We start from the raw sequence: 19,077 nt of genomic DNA on the forward strand, positions 1-19,077 counted from the left end.
ACGTTTATTATGAAGGGCTCACCTGTGATATTGGGGAGCATCTTGTAATAGGGCTGCTGGCAGGAGTAAATAACCTCAGATTTGTATGTGGTGAGGTTGTTCCTGGTGGAGAAGGTGAGGAGCCCATGTTCCAGCTCTGCTGGGGCTCTGCAGTCTGCAACTGAGAGAAAAGAAGAGTTAGACCCCATGAAATACCCCTCACTATCTCTCCTGGGACCATCTAGTATGTCTGTCACATATGCATATGTGGGTTGTGCAGCTCCGGATGTGCAGTACACAACCTGTGCTCCTGGTTTTGGGGTCTCTCACATCCACTGTGGTATTACTTGTGTGGTCAACTCACCTGGCTTGATGTCAACTCAAGGGCAGGAGCAGGTCTGCTGAGATGTAAGTAGACCCTAGTTTCATCCCCACAAGGGCCCCTTTCCTTGACTTCCAGTTCTATTGTGCAATCCTGTCAGCTTCTTCTGCCCAATCATGAAGCCCATGGCTCAGTGAGAAAATTCTGGCTGACAAGAGCCAAAGAATCTTCGGTTCTTCCTAGCCCAACCATATGCTGAGTAAGAGTGGTTAATGTTCTCACATTGGAGCTTGGTACAAAAATTCAAAACCAAACAAACAGAAAAACCAGCTTCTGCATGATTATACACCCAAACCTGTCGGCTCTCCACATGCTGCTCCCTTGTCCGAAGATGCACGAAGCAGGGTTGGGGTGGACCAGCTTCTAATCTTCACGTGCTCTTTTAATCTACCTATTGGTGGCTAGATGTTTTGGCTGGCTGTAGCCTCAGTGTAGGACAAGACCAAAGATGCTCACTCCTCAGAAGTGGTCTTAAGGGAAGCTCCTCTGTCCCCTACTAGGCCACATGTTCAGCCCCCAACTGAGTCTAGTGTGATTCAGATCAGAGACTGAGCACCCGACTTGCCATTGGCTCCTTAGGCACTTCCTTTGTGGATGGCATTCATTTTGAAGGAAATCCCAATATTTGATGTAACAGCTTATGCCAGTGTCAGAGAATCAGAAAAATCACATAATTTTACAATTGGAAAGAACATGAAGGCAAGCAACCTAGAGTACCTTTTTTATTTTATAGATGAGCCCAGAGAGGAGACTGACTGGCCTAAGGCCGTACAGCAGGTCATTGTTAGACTGGGAACTAGAATTCAGTGCTCTTTGACTTATTTCAGTGCTCTTAACTGATAGTTCTTAAGAATCTATTTACCAGTTAAAAGGCCTATACTAGGTATAATTCTTGGATTTCTCTATGATTCTTTGACTCTGGCATAGGCAGTTAAAATAGCCTATATTTGATATTAAGGAACCCTGGTGATGCAGGGGTTAGCAGCTGAGTTAAAAGGTCACTGGTTCAAACCCACTAGACACTCAGTGGGAGAAAGATATGGCAGTCTGCTTCCATAAAGATCACAGCTTTGGACACCCTAGGTAGTTCTACCCTGTCCTGTAAGATTACTAAGAGTCAGAATTGACTCAATGGCAATGGGTTTTTTGTTTTGTTTTTTTGTTTATTCAATATTAGATGGTTACTGGTGGACATTCACTGATAACTTCAGAGGACAACATTCCACAGCCCTGATAGAATTTCTAGAGTTCCTCCTCCTGAATTTAACTTACTTATCTTGGGAAACAGCGGGGATAATTTACTCCTGAAATGCTATTCAGATATTATGATTTTATAACCCAAATTCATCTTTGTGATGGAAAGAATTTGCCTAACTTAAAATATAGATGTTTCCCAGACTCTCCAGGGTGGAGGAGAGGGATAAAGAAGGATAGGAGTAAAGGTACTATTTATCCACAAGGAAGACACTAGCCAAGAAAACTGATTAATGCTTTGTCCTGGTCTCCATTCCCTCTGGACAAATCATTCTCATTTATTTTGATCACTCAAAAATAGACATACGCTTATACTCTGTAAGGTGAAAGTATGAGGGTCAACACTAGAATAACAAGAGGTGATAATATTTATTATTTTAAACTGTAAACAGTATTAAATTCGTTTTCCTGATGGTAGTCACAGCAGATTTTTCCTCCCCTTTTGGGAAATGCTATTGATTGGCACCTAGGTATGGTCATTAACCTTGGCAGGGTTATCTCTTATCTTCCTGAACTTTGGTCGGCCAGTTCATTTGCCTAAAACATCCTCAAGACTTGACTACCTAAGCCCTAGTAGAGGAATCCCAGGGTGGGTCTTTGACATTGCTGGATGGTCAGGGTACTGGGAGCCTGTTTTGTTCCCCCACAGGCCAGATGATATTTTCTGGGTAGAGTGCCTGCTTTCCCATCACTCTGGAGAAGTAACTTTTACCCACTGAGGTGGTGGTCCTACAACCAGATAAAAACCAAACCAAACCAGTTGCCATTGTGTTGATTCCAACTCATTCAGAGTAGAACTATAATTTGTAGGGTTTTCAGTGGCTGTGAACTTTTGGGAGTAGATTGCCAAGCCATTCTTCCAAAGCACTTCTGGGTGGATTTGAACCACAAGCTTTTTGGTTACAAGGAAGATGAGAAATGGTGCAAAAGTTATATTAAGTGAGGAAAGATGCATTTTCTTCTCACTTCTACCATGGCCTGCAAAAAGCCATGACTATCTGAAACTTGGAGCCAATTTTCCTTTATAAGGAGCCTTGAACAGCACTTTCTGGCCCATTCAAAGATCCTATATTCAGGTCCTGCCTCTTTGATTAGTTTATCTGTTTTTGGTCCTGGAAGTGTTCCATCCTTCTCTTTAATGCTTCTTCTAGTCACAATCTGGAATCAAAATGCATTTCCCTTTCCCTTTCTCATTTCCATGGTCTCCCTTTCTCATCATTTTCTGGGCTGTGATGTACCATCCTACACTCTTTCTCCACTGTCATCTCTCTATGCATTTTCCTGAAGATTCACCTTTCTTGACCCAAGCACTGCTTTGTTACAATCCAAGGGCTTCCCAGAGAAAGGTTCACATTCATCCCACCCAGGATTCAGGTCACAGGGATCTAAATCCAGCCTTCTTCCCAGCCTCATTTCCATCCTTTCCCTTGGTGCACCTGACCCTTCACTGTTCTGCATTCTCATCTACTGCCTTCCCCCTGCCAGGCCTTGGCTTGTGCAATTTCTGCTGCCTGGGATACCTGTGCATCCACGCTCCAGCCACTCTGGGGGCCTGGGCCAAACATTACTTCTCAAAAGCCTTTTCTAATTTTTCTAACTGGAAAGGGCTGCTTTCTTGCTCTCCTTCCAGAATCCTTCATTCATCCCTCTTTGGTGGCATGTACCTTTTGCAGACTAGTACATATAATATTATTCAAATTCTTATCAAAACTTCTGCTATAAATTTTGCATCTGGTACAAATGTCTGTTCTCCTTTGTGGGCTTAAAAATATTTATTTGACAGACACTTATCTTTAGGAACTGTCTCAACTCCATACTCTGTGGCAACTCTAGTCTAAGATGGCACCTTAATCATTGAACTCACCTATTGCTCATTTTTGCAGGATTCTGCCTTCAAGTAGCCATTTAATCACCGAATAGATTGGACAGTCTCAATTTAATGCAAGCTCGTGTATGCAGATTTGTTCAGGCTGAAGCAGAGCTTCTCGGCATGCTGGCCACCACATCACCACCCTTTCTTTATTGCTATTTGTGATCATTGATGTCTGTGGCAGCATAGCTGAGAGCCACTACTATGTTCAAGGGTGATACCTAGCTTAAATTTTTTTTTTTTTTTTTTTTTGCGTCCCTGGGTGGGCACAAGCTTTAAAAAATTTTTAATCTGTGAATTTTAATAAAAAATGTACAATCCCTAGTGGAAAGAATCTTTGATGATAGATTTTCAGTCCCTATGTTAGGCATAGGCGCTCTGGTGGCACTATGGTTAAAGCATTGGGCTGCTAACCAAAAGACTGATGGTTCAAACACCCCAGCCACTTCATGGGAGAAAGATGTGGCAGTCTGCTTCTATAAGGATTTACAGCCATGGAAACCCTATGGGGTAGTTCTACTCTGTCTTATAGGGTCACTATGAGTTGAAATCCACTCTGTGGCAGTGGGTTTAGGTGTTAGGTGGTGGAAGGGATGCTTTGGGGTATGAGAAGTTGTCCAGATTCTCCAAAAATTCATGCTGAGTTCTTATTAATTTCACCTACTTATGATTATTAGGAAAGTAGAATAAGTAGAAACCTTAAAAGTCATAAAGTCACAGGCATTCTGGCCTATTTAAACTTGAAGTGTGGAGTGGATTACAAACCAGGGTCCACTTTGCTGCCCTGGTCAGTTTAAGGCCACATTGTATGTTAAATCACAAGTGTCTCTTGTACTGAAAGACATTTGTCTCTTGAGAAGAGTACAATCCACTTAGAAGTACTAAAAACAATAATAATAATAACAAATCCCCCATTGACTTTTCATCATTTTCCAGAGCAATGTTTGAGTCATGGGCAGGCCCTGAAGTGGAGCATTTGTTCTCACGCATGCAGCAGCTTCATTTGCTTGAGTCTGTGTTGCCTTGTTCAGCATCCATTATCATCCGCACTGAAACAGGGAATGGAGTGTTTGCAGAGTGGGGTTGGGTGGGGGTGCTCTGGGACCCTGGAGGCTCTATGAGTGATCCATTCCTGGATGTCTGCATTGTGTGGGGTCCCGTCATTCACTCTGTCACTTGCTCTGACTTGAGTTCTCTCTCCATATCGATTTCGGTTCCTGCCACCATGATGAAGATCAAAGAGGGATCAGGTGGTATAGAGGAAGAAAGCAGAGAAAGTCAGAGAGAAAGAGAAAGAAGAGAATGAGAAAAATTATCAAGCAAAGCAGAAAACAGTTTGTGCAGGAAATACAGAAATCACTCCACCAGAATTGATTAAGAATGCACAGGTTAGGTTCAGCTAGTAGGAAGGATAGTTTGGGACTGTGGAATTTGTACCGTTCTGAGAATTTTCACAATCGTGCATCTTGGTTCAAGAGGATTACAAAATTCTGCCTGTGGAAGGAGTTTGCATTCATCTGGCCCAAACTCTCATTTGACAGATGGCATTCACAGTGAGGCAGGATTGGTCTGGGGTCACCATGATAAGGTGGAGACAGAGCCAGGGCAAGAACCCACATTTCCACCAGGCACTCCAGAGCCCTTATCTTTACTTCACACTGTACATTTCTTGTCTGTTCCCAACCCCCTTCCCCACAGTTCCTGGGAACTCTCAACTTTCCAGTCTTCTTTGTCTTTGCATTTTCCCCAGGACCTGGTACAGTGCCTGGCATAGAGAGATGCTCATTAATACCTACTCAGGGAATGAACAAGGACACCAGGTATGTCTGAATGGGAAGTGTAATGGTTTTAATCTAGACTATTGATCACATTAAGGATGACGGGATTTTTTTTTTTTTTGTATACTAACATAAGGCACATAAGATGGTACCATAAAATCGTAAAATGCAGTAGTGCTTTACTCTGTTAGCTCATCTATGACAGCAAAATGTGACTGCATTTTTATCAGGGTAACATTTATTATTAAAGTTTCCTGTCTTCTAGAGGTGTGAATGAAATAAACCAAACCTCTTCCTTGTGAAGAGGGGTGAGAGTTAAGAATCATCTTTTTATTGAGCTCTTACTATTTCTTGTGCTCCACGGTATGTTATGTACATTAACCCAGTTACCAAAAAAACAAACTCACTGCCGTCAAGTCAGATCTGACTCACAACGACCCCTCCTTGGGTTTCCGAGGCGGTATCCCTATGGAAATAGATCACCCAACCTTCCTTCTGAGGAGTGGGTGGTGGGTTTGAACTGCCAGCCTTCTGGTTAGCAGTCAGATGCCTTAGGCACTATGACACCAGAGCTCTCAATAAAACATTAAAGACAGAAAACAGGCTAAAAAAGGATGAGTAAATTGCTTAGGGACATTCAATAATGTGTCTGGATTTGAGTCTAGAATGTCCTGGGTCCAAAGTCACATTCTTTTCTCTGTGCTCCATATGCACCTTTGTTTTCTTCTTCCAAATGACTCCATGCTTTGCCCTGCACAGTGTTTTGCTTAGAACTCATTCATAGCACTGATACATTCAGCCAGAGATTGAAGGATGTGGATATTTTGCTGACATTGGCATTCCTTGATGTCTAGGACCTTGTCTTTTCCATCTGAACTCCCCATAGAACTCTGCACAGGCATCCCTTAAATGTTTATGGAAACATTTTGTCGAAGGCTCACAAAGCCACCATTTCCCCCACACTGGGCTTGAACTCCAGATTCATCACTCTGTTTATCTATCTATCTATCTATCTGTCTGTCTGCCTGTCTATGTATCTCCCTATCTATCAGAAATTTTGGCTTTAAATTTCTGCCTCGAATTTACCTCCACAGCCTGACAGTGTTCTCCTTGGGCAATTGAGGTTGATCTCTCTTCCTACTGGATTTGAATCATAGGAGAAAGAGAAGGAGGATGCCACTCTACAGTTTATGAGATGAGGGAACCAATCCTCCTTCCTGACTCCCACCTCTCCATTCTAAAGCAAATCTTCTCTCCCTTCCTCTCTCCTTCTCTTCCTTCCTTCTTTTGTCCTTGCTCCTTCCCCCACTTCCTCTCTCCCTCCTCTACTTCTTTCCCTAGCTTTTTTTTTTTGTTGTTGTTACCATGCCTCTTCTTAACTCTGTTACTATAAAACCAAACTGACCACCACTGAGTTGATTTGATTATTGGCTTTCCTAGGCTGTAAACCTTTATGGAAGCAGATTGCTTCTAATTTCTTCTGTGGAGCAGCTGGTGGGTTCAAACCACTGACCTATTGGTTAGCACCATTGTATCACCAGAGCTCCTTTGCTATAGATCAGTTTCTTTCCTTTTTTTCAAATTCTTGTCCTTACAAGTCTTGCACTGAAATCATCTCAGTGGTTTTAAGGGGGCTAAAAACTTGTATTTTTTTCAAATTTATATGAACCATGTGGACATAAGAAGCTCTGATAGTGCAGTGGTTAAAGCATTCAGTTGCTAACCAAAATGTTGGTGGTTCAAACCCCCCAGCTGCTCTGTGGGAGAAAGATGAAGCAGTCTGTGCCCTTAAAGATTTATAGCCATGGAAACCCTATGGGGCATTTCTACTCTGCACTATGGGGTTGGTATGAGTTGGATTCGACTTGATGCAATGGGTTTGGCTTTTCAGTTTATGTGGACATATAGATGATTTATATGGACTATACTATTATATAGGAGCTTTGGTAGCATAGTGCCTAAGGCACTTGACTGCTAACTAGAAGGCTGGTGGTTCAAACCTACCAGCCACTCCTCAGAAGGAAGGTTGGGTGATCTACTTCCGTAGTGATACCGCCTCAGAAACCCAAGGGGGGGTTGCTATGAGTCGGGTCCGACTTGACAGCACATAACTACAACATAACATACTATTATAAAATCACTGGCACATACTGTAGAATATTAGAACTAGTCCACACCTTTTATTTTATGGTTCAGGTGAGGAATTTTGTCCATGGTCACATGTGTTAGGAACAGAGCTCAGGCAAGAACTCTGGGTCCCCTGACTCAGTGCAGAGCTGTGTTCTCTGCTTAACATAGGTACATGGTGGTGATGCCACAATCCTTCCTGCCCAGAGTTAAATCACAAGTTGTCCCAGAAGATTTAGTGCATGTGGCTGATGGCTACACAGAGACTGGCAATGCCACTCAGTTCTGGGCACCAGTAGCAAAATGGTTTCCTGAATTAACAATTGCTAGAGCTGGTTTCAAACAGGTCAACATGCTATTCCCTAAGCAAATTTGGCAACCTGTCTTCAGGCAGAGATAAAATTAGTGTTTATAGGGTTAGCTGGGGTCCACAAGAAGTTTTATTTTGAATCCTAAAATCTCATTAATGAAAGGGGCATTAGGAGAGTTTTTAGTGTATGGGTCTGTTGCAGTTTTGTCCTCAAAATTTTTGAAATATTTCACTGGTTTATGGGGAAGCTAGGAAATATGGTGCCAGGACTACAAAAGCTTCTGGATGCCCATCTAGAGTGGGTATCTTAGGGTAGTCTTGCCAAATTCTCATCCTTCCTTGGTCTCTGGTCAGGTCTCACCATTGCTGGTGACCTCATTATCCTCATAACCAGCCTATTTCATTTTCTTACCTTTACAGGTGGGAATCTTGTTACTCCATGACCCATCCTTCAGACACTCAATCTGGAATGTGTCCATCTCCACATTATCCTAGGAAGAAACATGAAAACATTGTGAGAAAAAAGAAGTGGATATGGGATCAGGCTGGGAGCTCTGGTAGCATAGTGGCTAAGGCACTTGACTGCTAACCAGAAGGCTGGTGGTTCAAATCCACCAGCCACTCCTTGGAAGGAAGATGGGGCAATCCTACTTCCGTAGTGATACTGCCTCGGAAACCCAAGGAGGGGTCGCTATGAGTCGGGTCCGACTCGATGGCACATAACAACAACAACAATGGGGTCAGGCAGTTGTTTCTCAGCCCAGACGTCAAACCTGGCTGTCTTTGACTGATTTTTCAACCATGGTCCTCCAAGATCACACTTGAAGATAAGCAAATAATAGAAATTAAATTCACATTCACCTTTTACACTCTGAAGAGAGGGAGAAGTTGTGTGCAAGAAAGGGATTGGATAATTGTTTGTGAAGGAAGACCTACATTCTTGATTCCTTTTTAGAGCAGTGGTTTTCAAAGTTGAGGGACCATTAGCATCACCTGAAGGGCTTGTTAAAATACAGATTGCTGGGCCCAGTGCCAGATCTTCTGATTCAGTAGGTCTGGGATGAAGCCCAAGAATTTGATTTCTATCAAGTTCCCAAGTGATGCTGATGCTGCTGATCCATAAATCATCCTTTGAGAACCCTTACTTAGACAGCAGTGATCCTCTAGCTTTTCTTTCCATACATTAGACTCACTTAAGGAACATAAAAGAAAAACCAATCATTAGTCTCCAACCCCAGAGATTCTGCTTTAATTGATCTGAAATGAGGCCTGGGAGATTTTTTTTTTTTTTTTTTTCTTTTTAAGCTGACCAAAAACTTCCTAGGAGGACCACTGTTTTACAGAGTGAAAGTGAGTAGTGCTCATCAGTCTGTTTAAATCGGTCTTTTCCTCAATACATATGAAGGTTGTTGAAATGTCAAATATTTTGTTACATATATATTTACTACAATAAAACAGAGTGAGCAAACAAACCAAAAACCTTTTGCTTTCTTCACCAGTTTCCACCGAATGAGCCGGATGAACTTTGTTAAAATTCTTAGTCCTGACTGTAGGGCTGTGTTGGTTCATATTTTTTCAAACTCAAGCCAGCCAACCTCTGACAAAAGATCTTTCACAATTTCCAAAAGTGAGAGATAGTTTGGGACATATGATTTGGATTTTCAGAAAACTTGAACTTCTGGAACATTTTGGTGGTTTATGAGGAAGCTAGGAAACACTGTGCAAGTACTATGAGGATTCTGGAAATCTATCTTCGTCATTAGGTTATGGAGAATTTCCCTGGCCTGATCTTTCCATCCCCGGACTCAGGGCACTGTACCTTTAGCACTTTGTAGCCTGTGTTACAGCTGATGAGCACTTGGTCTTTGAAGAAATACTTGGTCTGCAACGGCTCTATTTTCCCATCGACAGGGGGCTGTAGCTCTGGGCACTCATTCCCTGGCGGGGAACAAATGAAGGGATAGCAAGTAAGAAGACTTGAAAAGTCTCATAGGGAGAGGATCAGCCCCTAAAAATTGAGGTCTGATGGAAGTGGGAAAACCAGAACTGGGTTTGGGACACTTGGGCCTTCAAAGCCATTCCAGAGATGGACTCTGCCACTTTGAGCAAGTCACCATCCAGCTTGAGACCTTCATTTTCTTATTTCTAAAATGAGGAGGTTGGCTAGATCATTTCATTAAAATTCAGGGTTTGAAGAATATTAAATGCCATTGACTCTTGTCTGATGCTTCTTTTACAACATTCTTCAGAGTAGACACCTATAGACATCTGTTTGCTCAATACTTCCCACACCTGTACCTTCCATGCATGGACTTCTCTGATTAAATGAGCAATGTTTCAATATTCAGATAAAAGTTATCTCCCTGTAACTTTTACTAACTGGGCATAGTTTGCCCTCTTATGCCACTGAGAATGACCCCAATCACTCTTTCTGTCCAAGACCACTGTTGAAAATGTTAGCAAGACTGTGATTATCTCTGAGTCATCTCTTCACTAGGCTAAATCTGATAAGATTCCCAGGCCTGGGCCTCTCCCTGACACTTTTTCCAGGTAAACTCTTGTTTGTTAATATTTTCTTCTCCTTTATCCCTAGAGCTGGGCACTGAATATGATAATGCATACAGGAGCAGGGTCCCAGAGTCCATGGACTGTGGGTTAATCATGATCAGCTGTGGTTTTTTTCATCACTGACATCCACCCTCTTCTTCAAGTTACAGCAGACACCTTGGGTCAAATGATCACATCTGGATTTGGGCCAGTACCCACTGACCCTGAGGGATTGAAAAAGAGACCTGTGGGCCTTGTCAGTCTTAGTGTGCCACAGGGAGGCAATAACTGCAATGAAACATTCCGAGCTACAGACCCACAGTATGATTGCAGCCTCAGACATAGAAAAGGCTGGAAGTGGGAGGGGAGCTCTGGTGGTATAGTGCCTAAGGCATTTGACTGCTAACCAGAAGGCTGGTGGTTCAAATCCACCAGCCACTCCTTGGGAAGAAGATTGGGCAATCTATTTCCATAGAGATACTGCCTCGGAAACCCAAGGAGGGGTCGCTACGAGTCCAATAGACTTGAAGGCAGTGAGTTTGGTTTTTTTGGGTTTGGAAGTGGAAGGGCCCTCTCCAGACCTAATGAATCATAGCGTGAGGTGATGAAAAGTTTAGGAGATAAAATTTTTGTTGTAAGTTACACATGTGACTCTGAAGTATAGTAAATTTTGAAGGTTACCAGACTAGTCTAAACCCATCATCATTGCTTTCCCCTGCCCCCATGTTATAGATGGGGAACTGAGTTAGGAGAGAGAATGTGCCTTGGGCAAAGTCCCAAGCTACTCAGTAGGAGAGTTGAGAGTTCTATTAAATCCCCAGAGAAGCCCCAGGCAAACACCCCTGTGGTAGTTAATGTTATGTGTCAACTTGGATGGGCCTGGGTTTGAGTGGCTGGGCGGGTGGATGTAGTTGTTCTCCATGATGAGACTGGTAATCATCTCCATGGTGGAATCTACTGTGAGCAGCTGAGTAGCTGCCTTAGGGATGTGATCTGCTCCCAGTGTATAAGGAGAAGCTTTGGGAATGGTCTGTAGTTTTTGGCACTCTTGAATCCGGCATGTAGCTTAGCTGTTATTCAGAAGCCTGCCATGTTGTCTGCCAGTCTTGAGACTATTAATGAGGTGTGATGCAATAGCCTGCCATGTGGTTTGGTAGTATTGGGACTGTGCCATTTTATTTGATGACCTTGGGCTTGTTAGCCTCAGCAGCCAGCACCTTCCTGAGTGAAGAGACACCTCTAGCTTCAGTGGGCCGGAAGCAAGAGGCAGAGCTGAAGCCCAAGGTTGAGAGGGTGTCACCCAGCCCCTAGAGCCTGGCACTTAAAACTCAACTTCTGGTCTCCAAACTGTAAGAGAATAAACTCCTGTTTGTTCAAGCCATTCTATTTGTGGTAGTTAGGGTTGTTGTCAACTTGGCTGAGCCTGGTTGAGTGCCTGGGCAGCTGGATGTAGTTATTCCCCATGGGGAGACTGGCAATCAGTTCCATGGTGGAATCTACTGGAGCAGCTGAGTAGCTGCTTTAGAGATGTGGCCTGTTTCCAGTATATAAGAAACAACCTTGAGGAAGGTCTTCTGCCTTTTGGCATGCTTGAACCCTGCATATAGCCGGATCATTTTTCAATAGCCTCCTATGCCCTGCCAATCTTGGGACTTCTTCCGAACTTCTTCTGGGCAGGTAGTTTGGTAACATTGGAACTGTACCTGTTTACTTGTCCACATGGGGCTTGTCAATCTCAACAGCCAGCAGCTAAGTGACGAAAAGCCTCTAGCTTCAGTGGGCCGGAAGCAGGAGGCAGAGCTGAAGCCCAAGGGCAAGGGGCTCTCATCCAGCCCCTGAAGTCTGGCACTTTGAACTCAGACTTAAAAACCTCCAAAATTGTAAGAGAAAAAAACTTCTGTTTGTTCAAGCCATCTAATTTGTGGTATATTCTGTTAGAGTGGCAGTAGGTAACCAAAACACCATTTATGGTATCTTCTGTTAGAGTAGCACCAAGTAACCAAAACAACCCTTCTTTTCCCCTGGTCCCTGTGAGGGATGAGTGCTGTGGCTAAGTGACCTGGAGGAGAGAGATGTATTACCTGCTGCCTTATAGGAGAGCTTCCAGCCTCGGTTCTCACCGGAGTTGTCACTGTGGAACAGGATCTGGACACTGTGGCTCTGGGTATTGATGGTTTCTGGGGCTTTCTCTCCACAAAAAGGTCCCAAAATTTTCAGACCAGCTTTAATCTGTGAGGGAGGAGGTAGAAAGAAATGTCACTTTGGAAATGGCCACCGTAGCCACTGCAGGACAATCCCTGCACTGCCCTTTGGGGCTTTCTGGAGCCCATGGTATTAACTTATGTCATTGGTGGGCTTTCTCACTCACCAAAGAGTTTCGTCTCCACGCTCATACATACAGTTTCCAATGGCTCTGGAAATGGACAAAGCACGCTAATAATCCTCTGCTTAAATATAAACACATTGTGGCTCAGAAAAGTATAGAAGTCTACATAAGAGCACCAGGTAGACAAAATTTATCTTTAAAAGAACCAACAATTTAATCAGGACAGTAACAAAAAATAGTAAACAAATTAATGACAGGCTTTGGTAAGAGTTATCAAAAATAATCAAGATGATATATATAGTATATCATGTATGCTGTTTATTTATAATTTATACAGAAAAATTTATGTAACATATATAATTCATTATTTATATAGATAATAACATGAATGGGGTAACTTAGGTGGTCAGGGAAGGCCTCTTTGAGGAAGCAACATTGGATCTAAGACTTGTAAGATGGGTAGGAGCTTGTTATATGAAAAGGGGAATGTACAGGCAGAGAGAACAGCATATGTAAAGGTCAAGGTCAAGGCCAGCATATGTAATGAACTTGACAAGTTTTGAGAACGGAAAGGAAGCTAATGTGTTTGCTTGGATCAGAGACAGTAGTATGGCAGAGAGGGCTATGGAATGAGATTGAAAACACTGGCAGGGGACATGTTGTGTTGAGAAATTTAGATTTAATTTTAAGTACAATCTTCATTTAATCTAGCTTTTATAAAGATAAGCCTGGATGTTATGGGAGAATAGATTGCGTAGTGCAAGAGGGGAGGTAAGAAAATCAGTTAGGAAGTTCCAGAGCTGACCAGGAGACAGAGAGAATGGTGGTTTGGACCAGATGGAGGCAGTGGAGATGGATAGAAGAGAATAGTTGTTACTAGGTGATCCACAATTCTCAACTCCCAGGCCAGGGTCCTTCTTACATTTTTCACCCATTTTCCTTCCATCTATAAGGACCAGGCCTCCTTAACCCTCATTTGGTGACTTCCACAATCTTGGGTGATATGTATGTCTTATCATGTTTACTCTGAGGAGGGGAAAATGAATAAATAAATAAATAAAAACTACCAGAGGTTAAGGCTTACATGCATAGCTCCTGGGATATGATGTATATAGATTCAATTCTAAAGTCTTCTCATGGTCTCTCCTGATATGACTTTCTGATGTAAGTTACACAGCAAAAGAAATTTTGCAGATGTAATTGACATTACCAATCCATTGACCCAGAGATGGGGATATTATCTAGGTGGGTCTAACCTAATCTTCTGTGTTCTTTAAAGATGCCATTTTCTCAGCTGGTAGCAGAAGAGAAAATCAGATTTGAAACGTGACAGGGATTTGAGGGAGGGAGGTTCTCCATTGCTAAGATGAAGGCAGTCAGTCATGTGGGAAGACTTGCTGGTGACAACTGGCAAGAAGATAAGGACCTCAATCCTATGCCCACAAGGACTTGAATTCTGTCAACAACTTCTATGACCTTGGAAGTGGACTCTTTCTGAGCCTTCAGAGAAGAGCTTAGTCTGGCCAACATCTTGATTTTGGCCTTGTAAGACTCTAAGCAGAGAAGCCAGCTGAATACACTTGGACTTCTGACCTACAGAACTGTGAGCTGATAAATGGGTGTCATTATCCAGCAATAGAAACTAATGCTTTATGCTTCCTGGTAGCCCATCTGGAGTCAAGCTGACTCTTAGCTTCTTTATCCAAGTATCTAAGTTCTTAAGTTTCTTTTCATAGATACTCATGCTTCTCTGGCCCTCCTATCTGACTCTTCTTTGACATTTGCCATGGTTGACAGACTTTCTTCGACAGTCTCATCTTTTGGCTCCTTTTGACGCCTTTGACTGTTCTTCTCAACCTCATTTCTGGGCACCTCTTCCTCTGCCTAGTTGACTTTAATGATGTGGATGGAGTAAAGCTTTTGGGACTTCCATTTGCTGATGGAGCATGACTCAAAATGGAAAGAAACAGTTGCAAACATCCATTAATAATCAGAAATAGACTGTATGAAATATGAATCGAGGAAAATTGGAAGCAGCATCAGGACTGGAGGTATACTCATTAACAACCTGCAATATGCAGATGATACAACCTCACTTGCTGAAAGTGAAGATGACTTGAAGCAATTACTGATGAAGACTAAAGACTACAGCCTGCAGTATGGATGACACCTCAACATAAAGAAAAGGAAAATCCTCACAACTGGACCAATAAGCAGCATCACAATAAATGGAGAAAAGATTGAAGCTGTCAAAAATTTCATATTACTTGGCTCCACAATCAGCACTCATGGAAGCAGCAGTCAAGAAATCAGACATCATATCACACTGGGAAAATCTTCTGCAAAAGGCCTTTATAAAGTGTTGAAGAGCAAAGATGTCACTTTGAAGACTAAGGTGTGCCTACTAACCCAAGCCATGGTATTTTCAATCACCTCATATGCATGTGTAAGCTGAACAATAAATAAGGAAAACCGAAGAAGATTGATGCTTTTGAGTTGTGGTGTGACAAAGAATACTGAAAGTACCATGAACTACCAGAAGAATGAACAAATCTGTCCTGGAAGAAGTAAAGGCGAAATGCTCCTTGGAAGCAAGAATGGCCAGACTTGGTCTCAGGTACTTTGTTCATGTTGTCAGAAGGGACCCTTCCCTGGAGAAGTATATCATGCTTGGTAAAGTGGAGGGTCAATGAAAAAGGGGAAGACCCTCAACAAGATGGGTTGACACAGTGGCTGCAATGCTAGGCTTGTTCTGTTTTACATAGTGTTGCTATGAGTCAGAGCTGACTTGACAGCACCTAACAACAACAGCAACAATTTCCTCTGCTTAGGTCTCCAAATCTGTTGTGCTCTTCCATCTCCTTGTCTACGAAGTCCCACATATTTGTATGCTTTAAACCACCACATATTTATACACTTGAAAGGAGGCTATCTTTATCTCCCATTCAGCATCTCTCTTGAGATCAGATCCTTATATTCAGATGTGTGGTCCACTTGGATGTTTTAGCCAATCACTCTGCAAGAATTGCTGATTTTCCTTTTTACATATGTCAAAAATAGCTCCCCACCACCTAGCCACATGTCAAATTCAGGCTACCTTCACATTTTATCTACAACATTGGAATAACCAAAAATAAAGTTATTATTGGCCTGTGGGCATTGTCTTTCTACTTTATTTGCCTTTCACATAGCCTCCTTCCCCCAAGTAGGAATATATAATTTCAGGGCCTAGGGCAAAAGGAGAATGTAGCCCCTTGTCAAAAAAAATTAAGAATTTTGAGATATAGAGACTGGTGGAACTTCCGAGACTATGGTCCTTAGACACCCTTCAAGCCAGGAACTGAACACACTTCCATGGCTCAACTTTCAGCCAAACAATAGACAACCTTATAAGGTGAAGAACAATATGAGAAAAGTATGCATGTTAGAAGAATCAACCATATGAGATTAAAAAAGCATAATTTGCCCAGAAGGCAGAACAGGATAGGAAAGAAGGACAAAGGGAAATGGTAAACATAGGGAGGAAGTGGGAAGAGTGCTATTACATTGGGGTGTTGCAATGAATGTCACAAAACAAAATGTGTATGCAATGTTGAACAGAAAACCAATTTGCTCTTTAGCTTTCAGCCTGATCACAATTATAAAAAAAAAAAAAAAAAAAATTCAACATAGTGGTTAAACCAACATAGTCATTAAACCAAGCATAGGCCCTTCTGAGCACAGAGCCCTGTGTAATTTGGACAAGTTGCGTGCTCATGAAGCTGGCTCTACAGCAGATTTAACTCTAAGATTCTCCTGTTTAAACTACCCTGGTGGCCAGAAGCCCAGTTTGGGACCCAGAAAGCTCCCTAGACTGGACCCGGTTAAGCTGGTAGATATTATTTTAAATAATTACCTTTTTTGAAAACTAGTTTCTTGGCCTTCTACCCTGGGAGAAGTTAAAGAGCCCAGAATATCAATTTGCTTAAGCCAGCCAAGATTTTCCATGCTCGCTGGAGCAAGTGTCCTCTACAGGCTTACCTTGATGTAGTCGTAAGGGCAGGACACCTCAGGATGGTCTTCAATGTCGAAAATGTCCTCAAATTGCAGGCTGACCATGAAACCTTCCTCCAGCTCTATCGTATACAAACATTCAGAGCTCTTGGGGTAAGGGTTGGGGAAGTCTGGGCTTGTGATCATGCCGGTCCTCTGGGTAAAGAGGTTGTCACTGCACTCCACTGTGGGAAACATATCAGGGAAAATGGCATATTGCAGCCATACCACAGCATCCCTTTCTTATTTGTTACCCAGTGGTCCCAGAAGGTCAGCAGGAACAAAATCATTATTCCATTTTACACATGTGGTAACTGGAGCTCTTTGAGAGGAAGTGATTTATTCAAGGTCATACACTTAGTCATTTTCAAATCCAGGATTTCTAGTTCTCTATCCAGGGCTCTTTACCCTGTCTGATAATTTTTCTCATCAAATTCTCTGATATTGATGGTGTGTGGGGCTGGGGTAAAAGGAATCCATGGGATGGGAAGGTTTTAAGACAAAACAGTTGGGGGAAATGTCTGGACTTCTTTTGTCCTGCTCTTCCCTCATCCCAGACTGTCATTCTGATCTGTTTGAAATCTTCCTTGGGCTCTCATTGAACACAGGCTTCCCCAATTTACACACACCCTCACTCTCTAACTTCTGATCTTGCTTTATTTTTCTTCATAATACTGACCATTCCTCGACATTATGCAATATATTTGTTTATTTTCTTGTGCCTCCCTTCAGACCGTAAGTTCCACGAGCTCACGTATTTTCCTTTGTTTCCCAACTGCGTTTACTATTACCAAGGACCACCCCCCCACCCCAGAAAAACCTAACCCACTGCCATTGAGTCAGATCTGACTCATAGCTACCTCTCCTCGGGTTTCTGAGGTGCTTTCACTGCAGAAGTAAATTGCCCTATCTTCCTTCTGAGGAGAGGCTGGTGGGTTTGAACCTCCAGCCTTCTGGTTAGCAGTCAAATGTCGTAAGCACTACATCACCAGAGCACCTACCAAGCACCCGGCATCCTGGGATTCTGAGCATGCCTTAGCCCTGCTCATGCACTTTTATTTGCCACTGAACCCCCCTTGGGCCAACCAGTCCTGCATCTGGGATGTCAATCCTTTCTGGACCCTCATTCATCTTGCTCATTTGGAAATAAGAAAACTAGTCTAGAAAAAGGAACGTGCCTAATTTAGAGTCACCCAGCTGTGAGTTTCAGAGCAAAGTTTGGATTTGAGTCTTTTGAATTGTGACCTGTTTTCATTTTCCAGCCCATGGTTATGGAGGCAATATCACCCTCAAGGGGCTAAAATTCCCCAAGGGGAGAGTCTTACTCTTTTATACATAATACACAGATATGCATACAGTACATAAACAGATAAAGAGTGTATCAGTGGCATTAACATTTTATGGAGGGCAGAAACTAGGAAAAAGTTTGTGGAAGGAGTGAAAATGAAAAGAAAAAGTTTGAGAGACCCTGTTGTACCTTGTGCATTCATGTTGTTAGTTGTCATCAGGTCAGTTGTGACTCATAGCTACAACAGAACCAAACATTACCTGGTCTTACACCATCATAATTGCTGCTATATTTAAGCCCATTGTTGTTTTCACTTGACAATCCATCTTGTTGAAGGTCTTTCTCTTTTTTGTTCACCCTCTACTTTAGCAAGCATGATGTCTATGATAGTTAAGGTTGTGTGTCAACTTGGCTGGACAATGATTCTAATTGATTTAAGGAGTTATGATATAGTCATCTCCCATGATGAGATCTGATATAATGTAATCACCTCCATGGTGAAATGTACTATGAGCAGCCAATCTGTCGAAAGGGATTTTCCTCAGGGGTATGGCCTGCTTCCGATATATTTATATATGGACGTCATGGGAAAATGCTCAGGAGCTCTGGTGGCATAGTACCTAGGGCATTTGACTGCTAACCAGAAGGCTGGCAGTTCAAACCCACTAGCTACTCCTCAGAAGAAAAATGGGTCAATCTACTTCCATAGTGATACCGCCTTGGAAACCCAAGGAGGGCTCGCCATGAGTTGGATCTGACTTGATGGCAATGAGTTTGCTTTCGGTGTTTGGGAAAATTCTCTGACTTTTCTGCTGGATCTTGATCCTGCATCTAGCTTATCATCTCTGGTTCCTGAATTTGAATCAGTGGCCTGTCCTATTGTTTATTGATCTTGGGATTGTTGCCTCCATAGCCTGTGAGCCAACAATCTGCCATGTTACGTGCCAATTTGGATTTATCATCCTCCTGAGCCAGCAGCCTGCTATACTGCCTGAATATCTTGGGCTTGTCAGTCTCTGCAGCTGTGTGTGTTAAGAGAAGCCTCCAGCTTAAAGTTTGTTCTATGAACTTGGGACTTGACAGCTTCTACAAATGCATAAGCCATTTTCTTGAGATAAATTTCTCTCTCTCTACATATATATATGTTCAAACCCACCAGCCACTCCTCGGAAGGAAGATGGGGC

The 19,077-nt window shown here is 42.6% G+C and overlaps 1 protein-coding gene across 1 annotated transcript in view; it reads right to left on the minus strand.

Annotated features, from left to right (window-relative positions):
• MASP1 (MBL associated serine protease 1) overlaps positions 1-19,077 on the minus strand; it is a 100,927-nt gene that overhangs the window by 33,224 nt on the left and 48,626 nt on the right. Inside the window, exons 5-9 of the mRNA XM_042780287.1 lie at positions 16,594-16,790; positions 12,329-12,476; positions 9,520-9,638; positions 8,113-8,191; positions 23-160 (exon numbers count right to left, since the gene is read on the minus strand). Coding sequence (XP_042636221.1) covers positions 23-160; positions 8,113-8,191; positions 9,520-9,638; positions 12,329-12,476; positions 16,594-16,790 — 681 coding nt within the window. The remainder of the gene's footprint in view (positions 1-22; positions 161-8,112; positions 8,192-9,519; positions 9,639-12,328; positions 12,477-16,593; positions 16,791-19,077) is intronic.

Source organism: Orycteropus afer, unplaced genomic scaffold (genome assembly GCF_000298275.1).
Source record: "Orycteropus afer afer isolate SDZICR_OR568_19922 unplaced genomic scaffold, OryAfe1.0 scaffold00032, whole genome shotgun sequence".
Lineage (NCBI taxonomy): Eukaryota > Metazoa > Chordata > Mammalia > Tubulidentata > Orycteropodidae > Orycteropus > Orycteropus afer.